This window comes from Equus caballus, chromosome 23 (assembly GCF_041296265.1).
Source record: "Equus caballus isolate H_3958 breed thoroughbred chromosome 23, TB-T2T, whole genome shotgun sequence".
NCBI classification, from domain to species: Eukaryota; Metazoa; Chordata; class Mammalia; order Perissodactyla; family Equidae; genus Equus; species Equus caballus.
This window is the reverse complement of record NC_091706.1, coordinates 64,568,072-64,590,468: the sequence shown is the minus strand read 5'-3', so window position 1 is coordinate 64,590,468 and position 22,397 is coordinate 64,568,072. Positions and strand designations below refer to the sequence as shown.

The 22,397-nt window shown below is 48.2% G+C and overlaps 1 protein-coding gene across 2 annotated transcripts; it reads right to left on the bottom strand.

Annotated features, from left to right (window-relative positions):
• Positions 1-8,752: 8,752 nt before the first annotated feature.
• NFIL3 (nuclear factor, interleukin 3 regulated) lies at positions 8,753-22,186 on the bottom strand. 2 transcript variants are annotated; one of them, XM_023627547.2, is made up of 2 exons: positions 21,938-22,186; positions 8,753-10,596 (listed from the first exon to the last, which is right to left on the bottom strand). In XM_023627547.2, the coding sequence occupies exon 2, from the start codon at positions 10,421-10,423 to the stop codon at positions 9,047-9,049; it is 1,377 nt and encodes a 458-aa protein (XP_023483315.1). In that variant the 5' UTR covers positions 10,424-10,596; positions 21,938-22,186; the 3' UTR covers positions 8,753-9,046. The 2 variants fall into 2 exon arrangements, with proteins under 2 accessions (XP_023483315.1, XP_023483316.1); XM_023627548.2 differs by lacking the exon at positions 21,938-22,186 and adding an exon at positions 14,741-14,892.
• Between the last annotated feature and the right edge of the window lie 211 nt (positions 22,187-22,397).

Here is a 22,397-nt window from a genome sequence, read left to right as displayed (position 1 = left end):
CCTTCCCCTGCCTCCCATGGGGCCCCGAAGCTTCTTCATGGGGCCTCAGGACTCCCGGGAGGACGGCTGACGTCAGTGGTATGAAGTCGTGGCTTCACACTGCTTTGACTGTGGCCTGTGCTGAGACCCACTCTACCTCGTGCAGAAACATAGACGAGCATATGAGGATATCAGAACATAAGAATATCTTCATAGAAGAACACATTTCACAAAACCACAGTTAGACTTATACATGTAGCGCATTGTCATGTTGTCTACTCCCTCCTTGACGAGTTGCTAGTTTCCATCGAATTATTGGTACAATCCATCATGACTGCCGCCACAGCTTGGAATTCACTAGTAACAGGAGGTGAGCCTGGAAAAATTAGTATTGGCCAAAATGTTGAAGGCTTTAAATTCCAGATAAGGGAGCTTGGCCTTTATTATTTATTAGCAAGAGGGCCTGCTGAGGTTTTTAAAAGGCGGATGGAGGTCACTGTCCAGCAGTGGGCATGACGACATATACGGTAAAGAAGAGCTGGAAGTTGAGGGACGGCTGTGGTAGCCCCAGACATGAAGGGAGTAGGCCTAAAGCAGGAGGGCGAAACACTCACTGTGCTTTTTGTTCTTTCCGGTTTGTGCCTTGAAAAGCACCGCTCGTTCAGCTAGAAGGCAGTGCACAGGTGGTTAGGAGAAGGGTTCCCGAAGTCATCTCCTGGCTCCCCTGCCTGCCAGTTCTGTGAGCTGAGGCGGGTGTGATGGTTAATTTCATGTGTCAACTTGACTGGCCACCAGGTACCCAGATTCAACGTTATTGTGAGTGCGTCTGCGAGGGTGTTTCTGCACGAGGTCAGCATCTGAATTGGTAGACTGAATAAAGTAGATTGTCCTCCCCACTGTGGGTGGGCCTCGTCCAACCTGGTGAGGGCCTGAATAGAACAAAATGACGGAGGAGGGAGAATTCCCCCTCTCTTTACCTTATTGCTTGAGCTGGAACATCTCATCTCACCTTCTCATGCCCTCGGACTGTGATTTACACCATCGGCTCCGAGGCCTTCGGACTCGGACTGTTATACAACTGGGTTGGCTCTCCTGGGTCTCCAGCTTGCAGACAGCAGATTGTGGGGCTTCTCAGTCCTCATGAGCATGAACCAAGTCCTCATAATATATCTCAATCTTTCCCTCTCTCTCTCTCAATCTATAGATGCATGGGGGGCGCGGGAGAGAGAGAGAGAGATCCTTATATCCTATTGGTTCTGTTTCTCCAGAGAACCCTGACTAATATATCAGGGTAACTTCCCAGTTCCGTGATGGACACAGGCAGAGCTCCCCAAAGTATAGATAATGTGTGTGGCACTGTGCAGAAGCCTAGAGCACCACATAGCCTCATGCACGTGTGCTCATCAGAGAGTTCCACTGTGGCTGGCCACATTCCCTGAGACAAAACAGTTCCCCTCCATACAGGCAGGAAATTGCTCTGAAGGCAGCTGTTGAATCTGCTGTCATCACAGCCTGGTCTCTCCAATGCCTAGTCCTCCAGTCTTGGTTGTGGGAGAGGAGGGAGGGGAAGGAGGGAATAGAGGAAATGCTGCTGGTGCTCTTGGCTTGTGCTCACCGTAATTTCATGTTGGAACATGCCAGTTCATGCTCAGACAAAAAGGACCTGTTGTTAGTATTCCTTATTATGTTTTCACCATACACACATATACTGTATTTTAAAGACAGAGCTCAATTTTGGTATCTATTCATGGCACTTAGGCATCAGAGACCTTGGCAAGAATGTTAGGCAGTAAGAAACAAAAAGTAGTAGGTTTTAGTAATTCCTTGTATTATCTTCTGCTGAGCAGTGTTTATTGCTTTCATCACTTATCATAATACACTTTTCTCCATCACAGAACATTCTGGCCTGAGGTTAAATGGCTTTCAAACTCAATGAGCACAGAGAGTGACGCCTTCCTCATCTCTGCTTTATCTCCTGACTCCGAGGAGGTGCTGAGATGATTTCTTCTACCTGGGGAAAATGAGTTTCCATGTGTTTTGCAAGCTTTAGGCCTAATTTGCATATTCATGGAAAGTGAAGTGGAGAATACAGACAATTATCTTGATTTTCTAAAAAGACATTCATTTACAACATCAAAAAATTCAGAATTCTTTCACTCGAATTATCTAAATAACTATCATAATTTCACTGGGCAGCGATGTAGATATCTTAAATATGACCTTTGGTCTACAACACAAAAGCAACTACAAATCAAAGAAGGAAAAAATCATTTATTTCTATATTTACCGTACTTTGCAGAAGACCAAGGATAGGTTCATTGCGGTCCACCTCGTCAGCAACCCTGACTCGGCCGATCATTGTTGGAGAAGCTTTCGGAAAATGCTGATGTTTGTGGGCAAGTAAGAGCTTTCCAGGTAAATTTCAAAGACTTCTAGGTGTCAAATCATACGGCCATGTGTTCTTAAGGTTTCAGGAGGGAAAAGAAGCAATCTTGCAACTGCCTGCTGGTGCTCCAAAGTCTGGAATGGCTTGAGCCGTGTTGCTGACAATCGAGGAAAGCAGAGGGTGAGCCACACAGGGCAGGCGGGAGTGCGTGCTCACCCTGTGCAGCTCTGTGGCCTGACATGCGGTCCAAGAACAGGGTCATCTTAGAGCTGTCCAGAGAGAAAATGCTTGGAGGAAAAGGCCGGTGGTGTGGCAGCTCAGGAGTTCTAGATACCTTCTCAGAAGGGGAGAAAAACCACTGTCACCAGCCTCGCTGATTCCTTCCTTGACTGCATCTCAGAGCCTGCCTTGTGTCCCACCCAACTGCTGCCCCCTCCTCCAGCCAGGACGGCCGCCCCCTCCTCCCTCCAGGAGCTGCCCCCGGTCCGTTTCTTCTCGGCAGGTCCGGACCTACCACCCGGCAGAGGAACTTCTGCCGATCTTCTCTGCTCCCCTCCCGTCTCTCCATCTACACCACTTGTTTTCTACCTGTTCCCCCCATCCTTTTTCTCGGGAGAAATCAGCGTGCACTTGGACAAGACGAGGGGAATGGAGTGGAGAAGCTGTGAGTCCAGACTTCAGGGGTGAGTGGAGGTTGGTGGCTCTGCAGCGCACTTTGGGACATTGCTAACCTTGCGACATGGATGCATAAAGGTGGTCTGTAATTTTCCATCTTCCTCCCGCTGGGCCACAAGGGCGGCTCAGAGCGGCAGCTGAGACCATGGACCTTGGCCATTCTTCATGGGACGGGGAGGGCTCACACTGTCCGTTCCCGGCTGGCTGGTGGACCTTGTGGTGGAGCTACCGGGATGAACCTACAGCTCAAGCACTGCACGGCGCCAGCTGGCTCCGCACGCGGGAGCTTCTGAGACCTCTGCTCTGTGTCCATGCGCAGCATTCTTCTCATCCGTCACAGCCGGGCCAGGCCTCCTTCTCCCAGATGCAGGCCAGGCCTTCCTCAAGTCACTTCCCCCCGCCCTCTGCTCTCCCGCCCTCACTCTTGATTTGAATTTGCCTTCTCCGCCTTTCAGGGCTGCTTTCAAGGCTGTCTCCTACCACCGGTCCTAAGTGCCTCAGGGTGGTCTCTTAAGCCTGGAATTCAAAGTCCTTTGGCAACGGGTTCTACATTTACTATTGAATTTTCTATCTTACCAATCTTCTAGATAAACTCACTTCTCCAGGGGTGCAGAACACCTGCCCCGCCGCCCCCGGACGCAGTGAGATCCCTGCCCTCGGCTCTTCCCGGGTCCGAGTTCTAACTCCCCCTCCACCCGGGGCTTCCCTCGCTGAGATGCCCCCCAGGTCCGCGCTGGGCCTGGGTCCACCCTGAGCTTCTTCCATAGCATTCTCTTCCGCACCTTCTACCTCGCCGTAGTGTCTGCTGGCTGCTACCACCTTCAGTATGGTGGTCTTTCCTTCACAAGCAAATCAAAACTCTTCCAGTGGAGATGCTGTCGTTTGGCTGTTCCCTCCACAGCGCGTAGCACAGAACTGCGTATCCACAGGAATTTGGACTTAGTGATCACTAGCGGGGCCTCCCTAAGCCCGGAGATCTGGAGAAGGTGGTCTGGAGCCTCAGTTGCACGAGTGGCCAAGGTCCAAGCCCCTCAGGACACGGCAGCTTCCTTGGGGCCTCAGCCGGCACCAGCACCGGGCCTGCGGCACCTGCTCCAGGGGCCTTGCTCTGCAGGATGCTGACCAGACAGAACGCCCAGCAAACCCACATCAATTCAGGCACCCAAAGCACCTGAGGGCCCAGCGGCACTGGCTGACGTGACGATCTGAGGAGGACGTGGAAGCACGCTTTGCCACACTCATCAGTGGCTTGCTGGGCCTCCTGTCCCCTCCCTTCTCTTCTGTCCCATCCCTCTTCCTGTCAAAAGCAGCCCCCAAGCTCCCCACCCCTGAGGGGTGCAGACCACCACTCCATCCCCTCTCACTTTCTCTGCAAAGCAGTCTGCCTTTCTCTTGGTGTCCAACACCTGATGACATCATTGTTTCTAGGGCTTTCCTGTGACCCCAGTAGCGCATCAAAGTTATTTTTTCAAAAAGAAAGTTCCGGCTCTCATGAGAAACCTGGCACCGCTGTTAGAACAGCCTTTTTTAAAGCCTCGTTACACTGAAATATCTCCTCACTTCAAGGGTGGTTCACCCCGAGGTTTCTCCCGTCCCTCTCTCCCCTTTGTTCAATACATATTGCTGCTGAATGACCTCCTTTCCTGTCCTCATGACTTCATCTGTAGGCACTTTCAAAAGGGCCTTATTCTTGACCTCCAGAACCTCGGCCTTCATTCAAGCACTTCCCCAGAGTAACTTTTCCTTCTCACGTGGATGAGGCTGACAGAGATGTCAAAAACAGCGGTTACACCTGCCTGGGATCCTTGGCTTATTTGGTTTTGATTTCCTCTATAAAGTCCTTCCACTCATCAATACTCACAGCAGCAATGGCCCCTTGGCAGGCCCCGGCATGTGGCAGCGGTGACAGCTGCCCGCCCTCCTTTTTCGGTAGTGCTCTTTGTCACCTTCTAATGTCACCTGTTCTCCATGGCCAGGAATGCTACCACTTATTTCCATTAGTTCCTGAATTACTTTTTTCCACACGTGCATTAGCATCGGCATAAGCTACTAAGTACGGCTACAGTCTTCTGTTTTATCTGACCTCCCCATAAGACATCCGTGTCCACGAGTTTCTAAGTAAACCATAGTTCATAATCTCAATCTCTTCTTATTTCTCTGTCCTCACTGGGATCTTGAGTATTCTGCTATTTCACATCCGTGGTAGGTTTTTCTTTTTCTTTTTTTTTTGAGGAAGATTAGCCCTGAGCTAACTACTGCCAGTCCCCTTCTTTTTTGCTGAGGAAGACTGGCCCTGAGCTAACATCCGTGCTCATCTTCCTCTACTTTATATGTGGGACACCCACCACAGTTTGGTGTACCAAGCGATGCCATGTCCGCACCCGTGATCCGAACCAGCGAACCCCAAGCCGCTGAGAAGTGGAACGTGCACACCTAACCGCTGCGCCACTGGGCTGGCCCCCGTGGTAGGTTTTTCTTATTTAATTTTTTCTGGTGCAAGTAGCAGTGGGACCCTGTACAGACCCTTCCAACGGATGTACCTCTTCCTAACCACCCCAACCCACAAAACACACACACCCCAAAACCAAGTGGGCGTGGCCAACGATTCTCGTTTTTGAGGGGTAATTTCTAGTTTTCAAAATGAGTTTAACAGCTCCCGGTTTAACAGTGCCCATTTATGAGGGATTGGACTTCAGAAGAACTACGATGTGTGAACATCCACGTGCATGGAAGACCTCACAGATGTTACCTGTTTTTATTTGGGAATATTCGCTCCTTGAAGATAAAAAAAAATTGAGTTATTACACAACTGTTATGGAGCAGAAAAGGAGATGCTGAAATAGCAGTTTTACCAATTTATAGCGAAAAAGCACTGACGACTTGGACACTGCCTTCGACTCCCCTTTTCTCCTGCAGGTTAGAGGCCCTCCAGTTTCATTTCCCTTGGTTACATCGGGAGAAGCACTCAAGCGCTGGAATGACCCCTTGCTGGCCTGCCTTTTGCCTGGGCCCGGCAGCCTGGGCTCTGGCTGCGGTGAGAGCTTCTGCAAGCTCACCTCTCAGAGTCTCGGCATTCTCCCTTATAAAACGGACATAGTAATGAGATACTGGTGGACGCAAGAGGGATGTGCTGTTGGGCGGGCTACATGGGGGACACACATGCCTGCATGGGTTCTACAGGGAACTGTTAGCCCTGGGGGCAACGCCCTGCCTCTCTGAACCCGCCCACCGCACTCCTGCTCCCACGGCCTCCTCCAGGCAGGTGCAGGGGAAGTGTGGCTGTTTCTGCTGCAGCGTCCCTGTTCACCACGCTGCTGACCGGTCGGGACCCCTCCCTCTCCTCATGTCCAGTGGCCGGGTGGGGCCTCTGGGGACCTCTGTGTTTTCCTGGCTGCAGCATCCTCCTTATGGAGGCTACCTGATAGCCATCTTTCTGGGAATTCTTAAGAATTTTGGTTCTTAGCTCTGAGGCTTGTGTTTCTTCCTTTTTTGACTACAGTTATAGATTTGTTTGGTTCTAAACACATTTTATATCATTTTCTGGAACTTCGTGAGCGGGAGAGAGAGGCAGCGGCATTTCCCCCAGTTCACACGATGAAACGAAAGTATCACGGCGCAATCTGACTTTCTCTCATTAGTTCCTGGTGAGTCGGGATCTGCTTGTTTATGGCATCCTTTTAAGGAGTAACATCTTAAACATCATCCCAACTATATTTTAGATCTTTGAAATCATCAGGCAAAATGACTAGGGCAGAGGGCATACAAAATGTGCTGGAGTCACCGTGACAGCTAACATCAGCAGTGAACCTGGAAAGGGCCAGGGCCTCCAGCGTGCCCTTTGCTGCTGCACGGCCCCCACAGGTGCACAGCAATTCCTCAAAACAGCTCGGGCCTCCCCTACTTGCTATCATCCATGTGTTCTTATTCTCCCTTACAGTACCACACAGTATAAGGTTCGTCCCTTTTTGGCGCAATTTAGCCACAGTTTTCTTAATATTTTCTCCTCTTTCATGGTCTCTGCCAGGCTCCTTGGGGACATGCACTCCGTACCTCTCAGCACAGGTGCAGCAGGACAGCTGTCTCTCATCTGGACGCTTGGGTGTTGACACAACCCAACATTCCACTGGGAGCTGACTCATAGTCAGCTGGAGAGAACTAAAGCTTTCCCCCCCATACGTATTTTATCATTTTTCTCTCAATTTTGAACTTAGCCCCTTAAAAAAATTTTTTTTTAACATAGGAACCTGACTTTACATTGTACCCCCATCATAATTCATTTCGTTAGAGTCACTCCATCCCTTCCAGGCTGTCAGACGCTTTTGGCTCCTGCCTGCCGTCGAATACGGTAGCCCTCCTCTGCTTTGTGACATCTGCAAATGAGATGGGCTTGCCTCTGGGCCTCACCAGTCACTAATAAAATACTGATGAGAGAAGGCCGTGGGCTAAGATGGCAACATGTTTCTCTCAGAGCCAGGCGATTTCAGAGAGAAAACTGGTCACGGCAGCCGAAGGGTCACGTGGACGGCATGTGTGTGCATTACAGGCATTGCCCATAATTCAAAAGACGACTTTTAGAAATGTAAAAGTGCAGGAAGTTTCAGACACCAAAACTTAGGCTTTTATTCAAATGAGGCTGTCAGAAAGACTGCAGACCCCTCAAATAAGATGTTACAGTCAGCCTCTTCCTGGGAGCCACCATGAGATACTGGTAACAGAGTGAGGGTCAGGTCACTCTGCGCCTGTTCTGTGACACTGGCGTCCCTCCACCCACTTCTGGAATAGAAAAGAGGTCAGTGTGGAAAGAGACGGTTCTGGAGGTGGCTTCAGTGAGGAGAGTAGTTATGGAGAAAGCTGGGCTTGACTGACACCCACTCGCCCCCACCCACCCCACTCAGGTGCCAGGCCCGCCTTGCCAGAGAAGACACTGATCTGTGTTTGATGACACTTCTATGGGGCAACTGAGGACCCCAGACAAATCATCACTAATGGTCTCGTCATGGATTTACTTAAAATGACGTTTTCTTCTGGACTTCTGTATTACACAGAGTTTCCACACTAGAGCTATTTATATCGATCATTAACAGACTGTAAAAAAACAAGTCATTATAAATACTCAGACTACACATGCTGGAATCTGATAATTGATGTGTTCTTTGAAATTTTAGAGACTAAATAAAAGGGGAATGCCACTAGCCTAATTCCCTAGACGGTTATGCTCTAGAACTGTTAAGATTTACAGTAACATAAAAATGACTTCATCCTCAGGCTTCATCCACTCTTATAAAAGAACCTCTAATTAATAAAGTGGGTCAGTGACTCAACTATCCACCTCCATGTGTCATACTTAAAAAGAGAGACGACCGAAGAGAGCCTGACGCCAAACAACTTGGATTTTTCTACTTGAAAAAATTATGGAGAAAACTTAACCCAAAAGAAAAACACATAATGGGGAGTAATTTAGTAAATTAGTCTCAAATGCAAGAAAATTCATTGTTAGTTTTTTCCTCTCTTTGAAAGGTTTTCAAACTTATTACAGCCTGGGACAAACCAGAAGAAAAACAAATTATATGCTGAACTTACACTTCGGTTTTCCCTTATTCAGAGAAGAAAACTCTCCCAAATAAGTAAAAGGCAGAATATCTTACCATCTATTTTTGTAATTTAAATTGCTTTTTCTTTTCCATAAAATCAAGTGCAATGGAGCAGAAGTTCTGTGTTTGTCACCAATCCTTTATTGAAACTGGTAACTTACACCTTTATAATAGAACAACAAAAATAATGTTCAATATATACAGCCTTTGCATGGACTATTGGACGATACAGAAGGCAGAGTGATAACATCATCTAATCCTCATAATAATTTGTGCACAAAAAGACACCCAACAGACAACATGTGAATGTTACAGTGAAATGACATCACAGTCCAGTGAAAATTCAGCCTAGTACAAAACGTATCCATCTATTGCAGACATCTTCCTCGACGCCCAGAGCCGGCTCAGTAGGACTTCACCCGGAGTCTGAGGCAGAGATTTGGTGCGTGGCTATGAGTCTCTTCAGTGAAACCACCTCTGCAGATAAGTTTGCTATCCCCTGCTTCAAAAACAAATTCTCTGGGTCAGAAACTTTGTAGCCATTGTCTTTCATGTCAACCACTCCAGTTTTGAAACTACTCTGAGTTTTGCCATTAAGTTCTTTTTGATGCCAGTGTTCCGATTTGAGAGACCAATCTTGAATGTTCGTCACTTGCACTGAGAAAGGGGTGAGGGAAGGGTGTACCATATTTGGGGCACTGTGCTTCTCGAGTTCAAAATGTCTCTTGGATGTCATGTCAATCGGCGAGGAAAGTTTTTGCGCGGCATCCAACTCGTTGTCGAACGCTTCCACTTTTATCTGCATCGCTCTGCCTTTAATCCGAAGCTTGTGGGGCAAGGCAGAGGAGTTCACCTCTGGAACTTTAACCACCGTCGTGTGCACACGTGGCAGTTCCACGGGAGAGTGGATGGGGCCCTTGGGAACCTGCTGCTCGTCCTCTCCGTCGGATGACTTCCCGACCACCCCGTCGTCGGTTTCCGACGTCCTCGGAGAGTTACTGGAGGATGGGTGGACCTGCAGGAGAGGCGGAGAGTGTGAAAAGCCAGGAAAAGGGTTCCCCACGTAGCTCTGGTACACGGCCGCCCGGTAGGCGCCTCGGTCATCCCTCGGCTCCCTCGTGTAGCTCTCCAGTTCCATCGGCTCTTGCTTGATGACCTGGAACTTGCTTTCAGGACTCTGAGCGGGGCCCTCCTGAGAAGGTTCCAGCGAGGACACTTCCGAGACATCAGACAGGGAGCTCTGCGGAGAATGCTTAATGACGGAGATGCAGCTGCTGGCCACCATCGAGGGCTCGTGCTCGTCCACAAAGGAGCTCATGCTGGCTTTGGAAGTCTGGTAGTCTTGAAAGTACACAGCTGTGGAATTACTGAGCTTCTGAATCTCTTGGGCATACGCTGTGGAGCTAATTAAACCAAACTTCAATTTCAGGGAAAGCAGCTCAGCTTTTAAAGTGGCGTTTTCTTCTCCCAGTGCAATGAGTTTGTTCTCTAAAACCAGGTCATTCAGCCGACGCTTCTCACGAGACCTCTTGGCAGCTTCGTTATTCTTCCGCCGTTTTTCCCAATACATGGCGTCTTTCTTTTCGTCGGGAATGAATTCCCGTTTCCTCCGGCACGACGCAGATTTGCTTTTCCCCACGCTGCCTTCGTTTAGGAGTAACTCTTCTCCTGTCGTCAAGTCTTCAGAGACCTCAGTTAAAGCAGAGCTAAGCACCATCATCTTGTCCACACCGTGACCAGTCTCAAGAGACGCCTGCTCCTTCTTGATGGTCTGCATTTTTCTCAGCTGCATCAGAAACAATCTTAACCTATATATGCAGTGCAGGAGAACCAATTACTTTTCCAGTCTTCTCAAACGCTTGAAAAAGTGTGGTTTAAAATCCATCAATATTCTTTGTGTTCTACTCTCCGGGACAAACCTCTCCGGCTCCTCCGCCTGAATGGAGTGTGGCTCTTCTGGGTTACCTGCAATACATGAAAAGAGACAGTTATCCACGTGCTAAGTATTTATTACCAATTATGTGCCAGGAACCACACTAAGTATTTAGGGTACACAGGTCTGAACAGGACATAGTTCTTCCTTTCAAAGAGTTTGCAGTCTTGAAAAGGAAATAAGCCCCAAATATCTATATGTGAAGACGTAGAGGGGAGCCCTAGCAGCAGAGTGCTATGTGGTCCCGGGGAGCGAGAGGGAAAAGCACAGCTGCCCAGAGGAACAGAGCCAGGCTGTGTTTCAGCAGAAGAACCGGGGGGGCGGGGCCGTGGGGATGGGACATGACAGGAAGGAAATGACAGCTCGCCTCTGGTTGGTAAGTTCTTAAATAGCACTTGCACACTGTGGGGCTTCTGAAGAATTCTAGATAACATTTATACCCCTGCAAAGCAAACAAGTTCACCTAGTCAGAGGAACGCCTCCAAGCAAACACCTTTAAAACCAATAAACGGATTTTGCAGTTACATGAAATAGAATATAAATGCAGCTAAATTTTTATTTCCACAAAAACTAAATACCATGCAAACCACCAAGCTGTAGTTGTTTTCACCTGCCTCTTCCAGGGACACAGACCTGCCCACCCCAGCCCTGCCTGCCTGGTGGGCTTCCGTGCGGTCCTCCTGCCAGGTGGCTCAGCCCACCTGAACACAGAGCAATCTTCTCAGTAACACCAGCCTTCCTGGCACATCTGCACTATGAGGTTAGAAACGTCCTTTCTTCTGGTGCCTTCAAATTGATTTATCAAACATTTGCTTAAGATTGAATCATCCAAAGTGCCTTCTTTGGTGCTGAAAATTCTGTCATAATAGATTTCATTTATATAGTAGCTTTGGACCAAAATAAAGTTACTATTCAAAGGGACTTTTTTCTTTTAAAGTACAGCGCATTCTTGAAACAAAGTTATTTTAAACCGAGAGAATGTAACTATGGAAAGAATTTCTTTCCGTTTTACTAATTAGTTTCAAACAAAATTTAGAACTCAAAAAGAGAACCATCAACTGGCTTCCTTTTGCACTCATGAAATATTTATAAATCTGAATCTGGCTTGACATGAGATGATAAATCCATATTAGGTTCCAACAACAATTTTTTCACCGTGGTTTTGGATCTGTGATTCTAGACACGGCTTCTCTGCCTAACTTTCCAAGAGGTCGCACTTTCATAAAGGAGCACGCGGGAAGACAGCAGTGCCCTCAGCACTCTGCACATGGTGCTCTATCCCACCACATTAAAGAGACTTCGTGTTCTGGGTTCACGTCACTCTTTCTCATGCATAGTTTAATAATGACTAATGAAACAAAGTTCAATTTTATCAGCTGGAAAAGCCGGCTAGTTTCTTGGGTCTTTTCCAGAAAGAATGGTGTAATAATTTCAGGATCATAAAGAGTAAGGTTTAATGCCACATTTTTTGTCCATCAAACTGAGCCAACATGGAAATGCTAAGTTGCAACTTGGTGAAACTTGTGATTATTAATACCCAGTTTCTGTTTGTTTTTGAGAATACAACTTCAATGGGAAACGAAGGCAAAGAGTCGGCCACACCAGGCGGGGATGGCACAGAGGGGAGTCTTTCTAGTTATCACTTAGGAAAACAACAATGCCTCTAACATTCCCACTAAGGTTCGTCTTCTGACATGAAAACCCATGTTTCCTCCACATCTTGAATGGATTCTCCCCTCTTGTTAGGGATTTTCCCTAATTCAGTGGAGTCCTCCTTCCTGAAGCCCAAATGGGCACCGGAGCAAAGAACAAGAACTCCAGCTGCAGGCGGGCGACTACGCTCGTCTCTTCCGAGGCGCCTTTCACACCCCACTACATCCGCAGGTGCTACTGCTGTTTTAAACATCTTACAGCTCCTCACACACTATTACTCTGGGTATTTTCTCCCCTGGAGAATCTTTCTCTTCCATGCATTTTTTTTTTTTTTGAGGAAGACTAGCCCTGAGCTAACTGCTATCAATCCTCCTCTTTTTGCTGAGGAAGACTGGCCATGAGCTAACATCCATGCTCATCTTCCTCTACTTTATATGTGGGATGCCTACCACAGCGTGGCTTTTTGCCAAGCGGTGCCATGTCCGCACCTGGGATCCAAACCGGCGAACCCCGGGCCACTGAAGCAGAACGTGCACCCTTAACCGCTGTGCCACCGGGCCGGCCCTGACTTCCATGCATTTTTTTAAATTTGTCCTTTCCTTTAAAAAAAATTGCATTCCTTTGACATGTCGCCTCACCCATGAGCTCTTACGGCTATGCTTTGAAGTGCCCCACCATTCTATCTGTCTTAGCTACTCTCCCTAAACTTTTCATATTTCATTATTTTGTATCCATTTTCATCACTTCTACACGGAGCGCGGCGGGACCTTTCCCAACCTTGTGGTCCACAGGCTGCACGCCCCGTGAGCCTGGCGTGAGTGGGGCAGGAAGCCCTGGCCACACTGTTGATAAGACAATCCCACTTTCAGTCAATGAAAATACCCCACTGGTCTCTAAATCTCTGTGGCCCCTTTCTTCTGGGATCCAACGACTGCATGTCCACTTGGTCATCTCTACAACTTTGTGGGGACATTCAAAACCTGTGGAAAATCTCCTTTCTTTTCGGTTGAACTTCTTCCTGTCTGAATCTTCCTACATGTCCTGGCATCTGGGATTTACCCCTCATCCCACAGACTGTCTCCAGGACTCCGTCGGCAAGTCACCACCTAAATCTTAGGATATTTTCTGTCATCTTACTGTTGAAAAGAGTTTGTCAGCAGTGAGAAGCTGTAGAGAGGTGCTGACTCTGCACACTGTGTATCATCCACCTGGTTTGTGTGCCCAACTCGACCGCGACACTGCAGGACGCAGAGGGAGATACTCGCGTCCCAGCAACGCGCGGAAGAGGTGGGTGTTCGACTTGGCTGGTGGTCACTCATTTGCCTCAAACAAGCCAGTTGTAACCAGAAAACTTTCCCAGCACTTCCTTTGTAATTTAATATTATGTAAATTGTAAAAAAAAAAAAGATACTTTACTTATTAACAGAGAGCTTCTCTTATTCATTAATTGATTGATTCAACACATATGGAGCACCCACTGTGTACCGGGCACTGAGCCGGACAGTGGGCACACAAAGACGGAGGGAAAACCCAAACTCGCGAGAGTCCAGGGTCGTAGCCTAGTGTCCGGTAGGAGACGGACTTGCGAAGACAGTGGTAATCGAGGGCTGTGTGAGGAGTGACGCCAACAGGGGGCCCAGCTGCACATATCGCCTCGCCTCTAGACGGCTTTCTTTGGTATGGTCATGAAAACCAAAACAGTCATAAGAGGTGTCATTTACTGAACACTTACAAGCCTGCCATTATTTCATCACCTGCACAATAACCATTTTCAGACGAGAAAACTAAGGCTCAGAGAAGTTAAGTGACTTGCCCAGTGTCACACAGCTGGTTAAGCGACAAAGCTAAGACTCCAGCCCAACTCTGAGCCAAATCTGGTTCCTCTAACAGTACCTCTCCTCTGCTCGCTGAGGGTCATTCTCTGTCTCTGTGCAGCGTATCTCATTCACATACTTTCTTCTTCTGTGGGATTTATTCTCATTTCTGAGTAATATACACCCATTTGCTCAGTTACTTTGGGCGCAGGAAAGCACTATTAGATGCTGTCAGAACAGACAACAAAGGTACCACCTGGAACTTTTCTCCAGCTTCCTCAGAATTGTTTTATATCCTGAGAGTATTTAATGAATTGAAAAAACATTCTAATTTTCATATCTCTGCTAGAATTTTAATCTCCTGGCCCTATTTAGGCAAAAATAAATAGAAGAAAAGAAAAATTATAGCTACAGACATTGTCACCTGTGACTTTTTTTTTTTTACAAAACCAAAAATGTATCCATTTTCAACTTTGGGGGTGAGCAACTAAAACACAGAAAGATTGAGTGACTTTCCCAAGATCACACAGAGCTGAGGGCAGAGACGGGCCCTAGAATCTATTTATGCTCCTCACCAGTGAACTTAAATTAAAGTGAAGGGCAAAGACGGTTTACAGCGCCTTCTAAAAACATCAGCATTTATGCTCAGCTAATGAGCTTATTCAAATGCCAATGTTTTCGCTTATGATTAATTTAACAGTCACCTCACCTCTGCCTCGTGTTTTCAGATCACGACTAACGCTACGTCAGTCACCGCTTGTTTCATTTTTGGTGAGTAATTGACACTGCATGCCAATTCTACGATGCTGGCGTGTTCAGCATGACCAGCTTCATTACACCCACTAGGTAATATGGCTGCTTCTTAAAAAACACAAATAGAGAGAGAAATTTAAGAGCAGGAGTCATCACATTCCAATTGACATATTTTCCCATACCTAATGCGGACGTGCGGCCTCTAATTATTGCTTTTTCATGGTACATTACACTATTTCCACAGGCAGGAGCCACGTCTCATAAGCCCAGAACTTTAAAGTCTATTTAAGTCAGATGACCTAAATATTGTTTTTAATTAAGGTTAAAATCTGGTTTAGAAGATTCTCTAAAAGAATAAAACTTTACAATATAAATTCTAGACCAAATTTCAACTCGAGGAGTAACCTCATTACTTGTGTTTACAATGACAGACTGTGTCTTCCTGGGCCCCCACCGCATCTCATAGAGAATGGTTGACAATTCAAACTCTTTACAAAACATTCTGTTTCAAGCATCTAAAATCTTACTAATAGTTTAGACATTAGAATCTACTATGAGATATTTTGTTATTAATTCTCTCTTTAAAGGGGAAGCCTTATTGCAAATTGTTTCTATTATCTATTTTAATTTTAAAATTCTGTCAATACAAGATGAAACACTATCTTCTGTGCTCAGTGACTTGGAAACATTTTTATAGAACTCTCTCATTTTCCCTCTATTTTCTGAATATGCTACTCACTCCCTCAGAGGTGTAGTATAGATACCATTACAGAAAAAAATTCTTTTATGTTAAACTGCAAACCCTCTCCCTCCACTAAGCAAGCATTTGCTTGTTTTTGAGAGAAATGCCATTTAAGCTAAGAAAAAAAGTTACTCAATTCACAGCTCTTTAAACTATTGCTGTGTCGCTCCATTTCTACCAGCAAAACGTTAACCTTATTTTCTTCCTGTGGGTAAAATCCATGACGTGATTGTTTCAATAAAATGCTTTTCTTCTATTCATGGATAAAAATAAAATCCAGTATTTAAAAGCAGAGACAAAATAGGAAAATACATGTGCAATCGAGTGGGGATGAAGAAACTCAGGAAACACTGAAGTCGTAAGAGGATTTTCCAATCAGGCTGAAAAATAGAAGCCTTTTTAAATTAAGAAAACTATGTTAACCATTCTGAGTGCCAATTAAGGCCTCCCATTAATAATATAATTCTGTCTCTAGGAACATAGACTTTAAAGCCAGAGAGAAACGTGTACTTGATGGAGACATGAACACACACATAAACGGCCTCTCACACTTTGCCAAAATCTATCCTATCATAGCAATAAACTGACCTATTTTTTCTATTTGGGGGCAGCTGTAAAAGTGTCAAAACCAGACAGAGTTTATGACAAATGAAAATATTTCAAGTGTGTTGCTCTCTCACCCTCAACAAAACACAACTTGAAAATTAGCTTTAAACAATAAATATGACGACAATGTTGCATTCTATTATCATATTGATATAATTTAAGGAACTGAAATATGAAATAGTATAAGCTGACCTTCTTTCATAAAAGAGGCCAGCGCTTGCAGTTCAGTGCACAACAAAAATATTCTGAAGACTGCACGGAGTAAGCACACAGATGCTAACGCGCGCACACAATCGTGCAGCTGGAGAACTACGTAAAGACAAAACCGCCCCCACCAACGGGTGACAGGAATTGAGGGGGAAACGCGTTTTTAAAAATCTCCAGTCACTTCAAAATGGGGACCATTAGTTTTCTTGAAACTTGCAAAAAGAGAATGTGTCAGTCTAGCAACACATCTGAAATGTTAAGGGACACTAACAAGCACCCAGTAACCCAGTTATAGGAAATGCTGCCATGGGTAAGTAATCCCAGAACACACACAACACGGAGCAATGATGGCAAAAGTGGTGTGTGCAGGGGCCGGGTGGGGCGAGGGTGTGGTTGTAAGAGTCCTTCAGTGCTCCTACTGACACTGAAGCAGCATTCTAATTTCACTTTCTTTCCCAGGGCACAGATGATTATAAATGTCCTTTACTTTACTATGTGCCTTATGAATAAGACAGATTTTTTCCAATGTTTAGTTTTAGTGTTTATTTGAAGACAACTTAATAGCAGTTTAAGATCACCGGAAAGTTAATTAATAAAGACACCATGTTCTGATAACTAAAAGGCTTATATACATCATTCTGATTCCAATGAAACTGAGTCTCCAAAGCACAGATTATTACAAACTGTATCTAGTAAATCCCTACTAAATTTTATCATAAAAACAAGCCTGTGCTCTCTAATTAAAGCCAGATGAAAAACAGTATTTTTTTTTCAACTAGAGGAAAGTTATTTGCAAAGAAATTTGAGAGATAATTGGGGGTGGTAGTAATATAAATTCATTTTGAAACTGAAAAACTCTTATGTAATGTCTGTGATCAAAGGTCAGCGTCTTTCGACATTCTCCTATGAGTCCCATCTGGATAAAAATCAACTCAAATATAATTTAGAAAAATAACAGGATATCAAACAATGTGTTAACCCTGTGAAATAGACGCATACCTTACAAAAACAAGAAATGAATATTAAAGGAAACTTCAACTACATTGTTTCTGTCATATTTTGAATTGAATCCCAAGTGGGCCCTCATTCCTCAATCCGTATTAAAAATAAACAACTTTTCACGGCACCAACGCCATCTGGATTACAATGGAAATAATGAAGTATGTGTGAGTTGAGCTGGGGTAAAAATAAAGCCGGGCACTATGACTGTGCCTTTTCCACTCCCCGCTGCACTCACATCTACCTCTCCGAACTGACTGGATGGACCAAGGCAAGGTCACTAGAAATATCCCCGCAGCGGGTGAGTCAGGCCCCGTTGCTCAACCTGGGACAGGGCTCTCACAGAGGGTTTTAATTTTCAGGCTGTTGCATCATAGTGATGTTATAATTGCACTTTGCAAAGATAAGCCTTTAACACAGAAAAGAAAATTGTTTCAAGAACTACAGCGAGCCTGCACTCATGCAGGGGAGGGGGATGGGGGGGGGGGTCCCAGCAAGGCTCCGCCCCTTTTCAGGCTCCTGGCCTGGGCTGCTAATCAGTTTCTCTCGCCTCCACTCCCTTATCTATCAAATAGAGATGACAGCACCACACTCCACACAGTGCCTGGCACATGCAGGGCGAGCTTTTAGTGAATATTAGCTCTTCACCTCCTATCTGAAGAATGAGCAGTACCCAGCAACGAGGATGATGGCAGTTCTAGGCCTTTCTAGCCTCTGGAGATTCTTAGGGAAGCAGTGCCCTATGTTGCAAGCGTAACCCAAAGACATTTTCTGTATTAGTCAAAGGGGCCAGACATCAGCAGTTTCCCAGGAGCCATCCTTAGTTTTCCGGCGCATAGGCTGCAGCCCACACGCCCACCCAGAGGGCACATCTGCGGGGTCTAACCAGCCTGGCGATCTCAGATCACAGAAGTTTAAATGCAGAGAGTATCCAGGCAGGAACACCGGCACAGAGAGGTCCAGGGAACTGGGCAAGCAGAGCTGCTGGGCACTTTTTACACCATTCCTGCCACCATCAACTCCCCTGTCTGTTCCTTCACACAGTTTTCCAAAACATTAACTCAATGACTCAAGAAGTCTGAGATTTTGCAATCCTGTCAAGAATTCCTTCCAATCTCAAATTACCACTGAACATAATGGCAAACACTTTTAAAAAAAAATATTTAATCATTATTAGAACAAAAAAGATTTCAAGAAGGATCTTTAATTGTATGCTTAATTCAAACACCAACCTTTACTATTACTGCATAAAGATTTAGGTAGAGAAAAATGAAGATGACTCCCTTTACGGAAAAAACAAATAAACCTGGTTCCTGGTCAATGACACAAGAAGCCTTTACTGAGCTCGTCACAACCGCCCAGCGGGACAGGTCTGATTCCCTCAGTTTACCCTGGAGGCGGATGTCAATCAGGGCAGCGCTGAGCTCACAGGCTGGGGCCTGGACGCAGCTCAGCTGAGCCCAGAGCCCGCGACCTCCGCGCTTCACCCAAGTTGTTCTCTAACTACTGACAGAGCCTGACACTCAAGAAACAGACTGAGGGGGGACAGGGGTGCAGGATACGACCCCAGAGAAACCGACTTTCCAACAAAGCGCATTGCGCTGATGGGCTTTCAGAGAACATCTGAGATGCCGCCCTGAACTCCCTCCGGACTACTGCAGGGGCACTATCGCGGAAGTCTTGCGCCAGGATTGCGTTACCAGAGTGGCCGGGACAGCGGCGGCTACGTGTGCCTTTTGATTTTTGTTTTATTTTGAACTCAGGAGGTTCGCGTTCCCTCTGCTCTAGCCTGTGACCGCATAACTAAAGGTTTAAAGGAGGAAAAAAGACGTCGACTCGACTAGCCACAGTCAAGCTGGGGCCCCTCTTTCCATCACCATAAATGCTGGAGCGCCCCCGCCCCCAATTTCTGTGGTCTGTTGACATTTGGGGATGTTCTTAGGTCTTTTTCACTTCGCGAATCAAGAAGCGCTTGCCCCCGAAATACACGGCAGCCTCCAGGAACAAAGGTGTCCGCGGCGCTCAGCAGCTCGCCGCGGGGGAGGCGGGTGGCGGACGGCGGGCCCCAGGGCTGCCCGCCGAGGGTGGCCGCCGCGACGCGAACGCTCAGGGCGCCCGCTGCCCTCTCCGCGCGGCCTCGCTCTGGGTCCCTTCCCTCCTCCCCTGCGCGCGTCCCCTCCTCCCCCGCTCCCCTCCGCTCCTCCCCTGCCCCGCTCCCGCCCTCCGGCTCCCCTCCCCTCCCCTCCCCTCCCCTCCCCTCCCCTCCCCTCCCTCGTCCGGGGAACCCAGAGCGCACCCAGACGCCCCGGCCCCGGGCCGGCCCTCCGCGCCCCTCGCCTCCCCGGGACCCGCCCCCCGCCGGGTGGGCGGCGCAGCGGGGCCTCGGCGCCGCCAGGACCCCCAGCACCAGAACAAAGGAATGTGGGGAGGGGGCGAGGCGGTGCGCAGGCCGCCGCGCAGCCCTTGTCCGAGCGCCGCCCAGGGCGCTCCCGGGTGCCGACCCGAGGCCCCCGCTCGCCACCCCCAGACCCCACGGCCCGCAGGAGGGAGGGGCGCGCCCGGCGGCGTCGGCGCGCCACTGGAGGTCGCGGTCCGAAGGTGGCGCAACGCGGCTCCCTGCGGACCCGGGGCTCCCAGCCCCAGCTCCAAAGTAGGTCGGGGTCTGACACCGGGAGCCCTGGAGCAATGTTAGACCTCTTGGAAAGCGACTGCAATTATTTGGGGTAACATAATTTGTTCCAGAGGTGAATCTCTATAATACGCCCACTCACCCCCCCCCAAAAACCCCACAAGCCCGTGCCTTGTTTAAATGTTATGTTAGCAGAAAAAAAATCTGTGCATATACACACCATCATATACACATATATCCACACATAATTACACAAGAGTCCAGGAAAAAATTTAAAATCTGGGTACATTACATATTCATATAGCCTCACTTCAATAAAACTAGAGTATCCGGACAAAAACAATCTACTAACCTATATCTGTTTCCCATAAATCATATCTGGTCTAGAGGAAAAAAACACGATGTGAAATAAATACTTGTGACCTCATTCGCTGTTGTTATTTACAAAAGCCAAGACCAGGAGATGACGCTTGGCCATCCCCCTGCTGTTTTCAGAGAACAGCACTTTCCTAAAGTGTCCTTTAAAAAGATAAATGGCAGTCAGCATCCAGCAAATCATCGGGCTCTGCGAAATGCCTTCCTAAAAATACAATCTTATCAAAGGTCTCCGAAGGCGTGGAGTTAAAACTACAGCAAATGGCCTTGAACTTGTATTTGCACACAGCCCTGGAGAAAACACCAGAAATAGCGCTGCGAGGCCACAATTGTTAAAATGTGATAGTTAGGGCTAAATTTAGAAGAACGCACACTTCATTTAGGGCAAAAGACACACATTCGGCAGCATGAGCAAACTCAATGCTTACCCGGTTTTCTACTTTCCTGTTTAAAATATCCTTTAAAAAAAAACTGTTACAGTGACATTTTAAAGGCTGAATCTGTCCTACTTTCTTTGTAGCAAGATTATAAAATCACGTAATTAGCTGCCTCTTCCTAAGCTCACTGCCAGCAAATTCGGCAGTTACATAATGCAACATTTCCAGGAAACTATTATGTGATCTGTCTTGTCGTGTCTGAAAAAGCAATGACAATAAGGTGAGAAAAGGGGCCGATCGAATGGAATGCATTAAAATTACGAAGGTGGGGAGGTAAACGTCACAATGGTTCGTCCTAGATTTAAAAATAAGAGCTCAGAACACCTCCGAGGCGAGCCCCGGGAGTACCCCAAAATCAGAATTCAACCCGAGGAATTCTTCCTTTCATGTCTTGTAGGAGTGTTTAAAAATATATCTTCTTATCTGGGTCGTGGCATCGTTGTAAATAACGCTCTAATATCCAACGCTGCGCTAAAATGACCAAATCATTGCACACGTACGCGCACATTCCCACATCAGCCCGGAGTCCTTGCCAGTATTTCACCGTGGGCAGATTATGCAATGTATGCAAGGACGAATCCCACAACCTTCCCCAGCGCGAGTAAAACACGCTGACGACAAACAGGGTGGAAAACGTCTGTGCACACACAGCCCCGGACACAAACGCGGCGCAGGCATTCTCCGAATGCCGTCACCGTCCACACTATCAACGCTCTTTCTCCCCAAGAAAATCGAGACGATTCCCCATTCGTCAGCCCCCTCCTCCGCCCGCCGCCAGCCCCGCAGAAGGGACGAGAAAGAAAAGAGCGTTGCCCTTCCCGCTCGAGATGGCTCAGCCTCCCCCAAACATCAATTTTCCTGAAATCAGGAGACATTATGCAACAGCAGCGGGGGGAGCGCCAACCAGCCCGGACTACGTGCCGGCGCGAGGGCGCTGCAATCAAAGCAGCCACCTTAAGGTGGCGAGTCCCCTCCTGACAAGGCAGCAAAAGTTTATGTAATGAATGCCCCGCGCACACTCGCCGCCGCCGGCCAGCCCCGCGCACAGCCCGGCCCCGCGCACAGCCCGCCCCGCGCCCCGCGCCGCCGGCCGCGCGCCCCGGGAGCGGGCGGAGAACGGGGCGCCGGGCCCTGGCCGGCGGTGGGCGGAGCGCTTACCGTGTTCCTGCTCCCGGGCTGGCGAGCCGGGGCGGCGGGGAGAAAGAGCGGGGGCCCGGGAGCGGGGTCCGCAGGCGCTGGGCGCTCGGGGCTCCGGCTCCGGCCGGGCCTCGGGGCGGCGGGCGGCGGCGAGGGCGCGGCGCGGGAGGCGGGCGGCGCGCCGGGTCCGCGGGCGCCGTGGCCGCGCCGGGAGATGTGTGTTAGTAGGTCAGTTCCGAGCGCCGCGCTACGTCGCCGCCCGCCAGCCCCGCCGTGACGGGCGGCCGCGGCCCCAATCGCCGCGCCCGCACCCGCCCCCTGCCCGCCGCCAATGGCCGTGGCCGGCAGGGGCGGGCTCTCCGCGGCCCCGCCCGCGCCCCGCCCCCGCCCGCGCCCCGCCCCTCCCCGGCGGCGCCACCAGCGGCCCGCGTCCCTCCCTGGCCGCGGCCACCGCCGCCGCCCGAGCGCCGGGAGGACCTGC